The sequence below is a fragment of the Colobus angolensis genome, unplaced genomic scaffold (assembly GCF_000951035.1).
Source record: "Colobus angolensis palliatus isolate OR3802 unplaced genomic scaffold, Cang.pa_1.0 Scaffold83, whole genome shotgun sequence".
In the NCBI taxonomy this organism is placed as follows: Eukaryota; Metazoa; Chordata; class Mammalia; order Primates; family Cercopithecidae; genus Colobus; species Colobus angolensis.
Window position 1 is genome coordinate 495051 of NW_012122154.1, and position 4286 is coordinate 499336.

Sequence of the window (4286 nt, forward strand, 5' to 3'; positions counted from 1 at the left end):
CTCAGCCTCCCAAAGTGCTAGGATTATAGGCGTGAGCCATGCCCACCCCACCATGCACATTTTGTATTGTTTTCTATGGAAGTCTCCAACCCATATTCCCTAACACAGTAAGATACCTAAAACCTCTAGGAGCATCTCCACATATGCCAGGGGAGTGGGCAGATTAATTTGGAAGTTCAGGGACTTCAAAACATCAAGCTCTGACTCCAGCAGTTCTTCTTTAGTGTGTAGATAGCCTAGAGCCTGGAGGAAATTCAAGACTGTAATGTTGCTGATTATCTGAGCAAAGAAAAGAGAAGGAAAGAAGAATGTTAGGATAAAGGCCATACATCTTGGCAGAGTGCACAAAGCACTTCATAATCCAGCCCATTCCTTCATCTTCAGTCTTGTCTCATGGTAATTCCCCCTCATATTCTGCTTGTCATTCAGAATTACTTGCAGTTCCCAAACCCAACATGCTGTCCCTCTCCAAGCCACTATACAAGCTGTTTTCTATACCTGGATCTCCCTTCCTTTCCTCCCTAATTCCTCTCCCTCTTCTCTTAGGATCCTCCCATTTCCCATCCACCCCATTTCAAGAAGTCATTTTCTCTAAATACACTTCCTTGACTCTCCAAGGCTGATGAAGTACATTTATAGCCCTCTATTTACATTAATCGGAGCTTTTTTTTTCACACTATTTGTATGTGTCTTTTCCCATTACGTAATAGGTTCCTTGTTAGCACAGACAATATTGTTTACTGTTGTAGCCATGGCACCTAGTGCAGCATCTGGCCATAGAATGAAGTCAGTAAGTATTTGTTGAATGAATGATATTTTACTGTGTAGGCATTGGGTAGTGATGTGGAAACATTTTTTTCCCTTGTAAATGTAATAGTTTGCCTTTACTGCTGATAGGTATGCTAGCAATTCAGGCCCCTTATGTAAACTGCCCTTGAGTCCAAGGGGAGGAAAGGTGACCAGTATGAATGATGGCATCTGTCCCAATTATACTTTGGGAACAGAACTTCAGGCTATTTAATAACTGCCTCTGTGTGAGTGAGAGGGGGAGAAAGAGAGAGCGTGAGTGTGTGTGTGTGTGTGTGTGTGTGTAGGAGGTATGCTTAGGAAGCATAATTACACTCTGGAATTTCCACGAGTTGTATCACCTAACCTAGGAGTAGGTTTCTCACAGCTACCTAGTTTTTTTTGTTGTTGTTGGTTTTTTTGAGACAGTCGTTCTGTCGCCCAGGCTGGAGTACAATGGCACGACCTCAGCTCACTGCAACCTCCGCCTTCCGACTTTAAGCAATTCTCCTGCCTCAGCCTCCTGAGGAGCTGGAATTACAGGTGTGCACTACCACACCTGGCTAATTTTTGTATTTTTAGTAGAGACAGGGTTTCACCATGTTGGCCAGGCTGGTCTTGAACTCCTGACCTCAGGTGATCCACCTGCCTCAGCCTCCCAAAGTGCTGGCATTACAGGTATGAGCCACCATGCCCGGCCGTTGTTTTTACTTTGTAATTTATTTATTCTCTTCTTGTCACTGAGTTGAAGCTCATCACAGCCCCCTTTGTATAAAAGCTGGTTTCTTCCTTACACTCAGGTGCCCATGAGCAACCCCAGCTCCTTACTTTGTTTTGGAAGGAAAGTTTGCTGGCCAACTGAACACATGACACAAGACGGAGAGTAAACTTGTTGACAAGCTGCTGTTTCAGAGCCCTCCAATTCTGAGACTCTCTCTTATTATCTCTTGGCTGGATTGTGGCTTGCCTGTAGATGTTCTCTGCCTGTTTTACCATAAACCTATAAGGAAGGGAAGGAGAGTAAACAATCTACACTCAAACTAAAGGGAGTTTAATTTGCTGGCTAAGAAATTTACATTTGAGGCTGAGCATGGTGGCTCACACCTGTAATCCCAGCACTTTGGGAGGCCGAGGCAGGCAGATCACTTGAGCCCAGGAGTTCAAGACCACCCTGGGCAACATGGCAAAAACCTGTTTCTACCAAAAAAAAAAAAAAAAATTAGCCAAGTGCCAAGTGTGGAGGCACATGCCTGTAGTCCCAGCTACTCAGTAAGCTGAGGTGGGAGGATCACTTGAGCCCAGGAGGTCCACGCTGTAGTGAGCCGAGATCACACCATTGCACTCCAGCCTGGGTAACAGAGCAAGACCCTGTCTCAAAACAACAATAACAACAAAGAAATTTATATTTGTAAGTTAGAGAGGGTGTAAAACCAGGTCTCAGGGTAAGGGGCAACTACTTGTACTTTCTTAAAGATGTAGGTACATTAGCCACTCTGAGAGGTGCCGCTCACAAAGGTGTTATGGCAGGGCTTTACCTTTCTAGGATTTCTACAGCCTGGTAGCTCACAGATTTCTCCAGACACCATTGTTCAGACAGGAGAAAAACAAACTCTGCCAAAACAGGAAAAAAGAGCCTAATTCACAAGATGCAACCAAAACCACTCTGTGAACTCTTGGCATTGTGTAAAAGTCATGATGGGGCCAAGGGAAGAGGGTCAGGAGGTAAGAAAGATGAGACTAAAACAACCAAAGCTGAGCTTAGTTTCCTTTGCTGCCAATAGGCAGATCAGAGGCATGAAAAGGAGGCGGACTGAGTGCCAAAGACAAGGGTTTACCAAGCCCCCTCAGTGACCCTTGAGCCTTCCTGTGGGTTTCAGCTGATAAAAGGCTTGGCCGGTTAGACACAAACATAACAGCTGGTCTAGGTGACCTCTACACCATGCTGAGAACCCCCAGCTTCAAGGAAGATTCTTGGATGGATAAAAATCCTAACCGCTATATTCTGTTTTCTGTGGAATGTTGGCAGGAACAGAAAGATCCCTCCTGGAGCTTCAATATTCTTTATGACACTGTTTGTTTAGTAACCACCCTCTGGAGAACTCCCATTGCTTTACAAACACAAGTCACCTTACAGCTGGACACCATCTCTCTACCACCAGTTTGTTGGGTAAATCTGGTGGCTGAGCCTCTCCCCAGGAGCAAGTGTGTTACTGTGAAGTGGCTTGTTTTGAAGAAACATCCCCTAAATTGGGGAACATAGCCCAATTTAGGGGGAGGGAGTCATTGGGAAGGTGGGAAGGGTGAGATACCTTGGCAAGATTTTAGCCTGCCTCTGTTTCTCTTTGCAAGAACAGCTCCAGATAGAATTATATTTATCTTGCAATATCATTAGAGGGTGGAAACAAAGGTAAATATCAGTTCTCAACAAAGAAAGCTCCTACAGACCAAAGACCTTTTAGCATTGATCAGTAGAGAATTACACATTTAGTCAAATAATCATGTCTTCAGAGAAAATTTAACTTTCTTAGAAAATGAAGTCAAGCTTACACAAGACAGTTTAACAATCTACTCAGCACACATTACACATAGATAGATGTACAAAACCTCATCGTTACAGAGGCTACAGTTTGGCTAGCAATGTATAATGCAGAACAAAATTAGTTTAAGCAATTCAGCAAAATACCCTAGAACATGTAATTGTGTCTCTTAGTCATTTTATTTGCTTGACTTTAGGCTTTATTTCTTAGTTTTGTTCTTTGTGTGTGTGTGCAGTTGTTGAGTTTTGGTTTGGTTTTGCTCTGAATTATCTAGGCATTTGTTTCTGTTTTCCATTTTAATTTGCCAAGGAAACTGAGCTTGGATTAGGTGAAATGGATGAGGGTTACACCTTTCCCTTGCTATTGGCCCTACCTCCTCAATAACAAGGATACTCAGATCTGCTATTAACTAAAAGACCCTCCCCTTTTAACCTCTTAGGGTATGGTTCCACCTATCTCTTTTCCATCACTGTTGAATTTTTTAAAACAAATAAATAAATAATAAATAGACGGGATCTTGCTACATTGCCCAGGCTGGTCTCAAACTCCTGGGCTCAAGCAATCTTCCTGTCTCAGCCTCACTGTTGAATTACTTGAAAGCCTGGTTTACACACCTACTGCTTCCACTTCATCATTCACTCCCTAATTTTCTATATGTTGGCTTCTACCTTTCCTAACTTGCTGAAATGATTCTCAGAGGACAGTAAATACGTCCAAATTGTTAAATATCATGGCTTTTTGCAATCTTTAGTTCTGTTGATATCCCTAAAGCATCTGAAACTTCTGATCATCATCCTTTTCAGTCTCCTCTTGACATCCAAAAGTCCCTTGGTTCTATTCCTATCTCCTCCTTTTATTTCCTTCACAAGTCTTCTTACTCCAATTCCCTGAACACAAAGTGTTTTCCCAAGGAACTGTCCTTGACCTGCTTTTCTTTTCTCCTTCTAGGAGCTCATTCTCTGC

General features: G+C 42.9%; 1 protein-coding gene across 1 annotated transcript in view; it reads right to left on the minus strand.

Moving 5' to 3' along the window:
• CNTD1 (cyclin N-terminal domain containing 1) overlaps window positions 1–4286 on the minus strand; it is an 11014-nt gene that overhangs the window by 3570 nt on the left and 3158 nt on the right. Inside the window, exons 2-4 of the mRNA XM_011929934.1 lie at window positions 2322–2397; window positions 1615–1786; window positions 107–279 (exon numbers count right to left, since the gene is read on the minus strand). Of these exons, the coding sequence (XP_011785324.1) occupies window positions 107–279; window positions 1615–1786; window positions 2322–2397 (421 nt within the window). The remainder of the gene's footprint in view (window positions 1–106; window positions 280–1614; window positions 1787–2321; window positions 2398–4286) is intronic.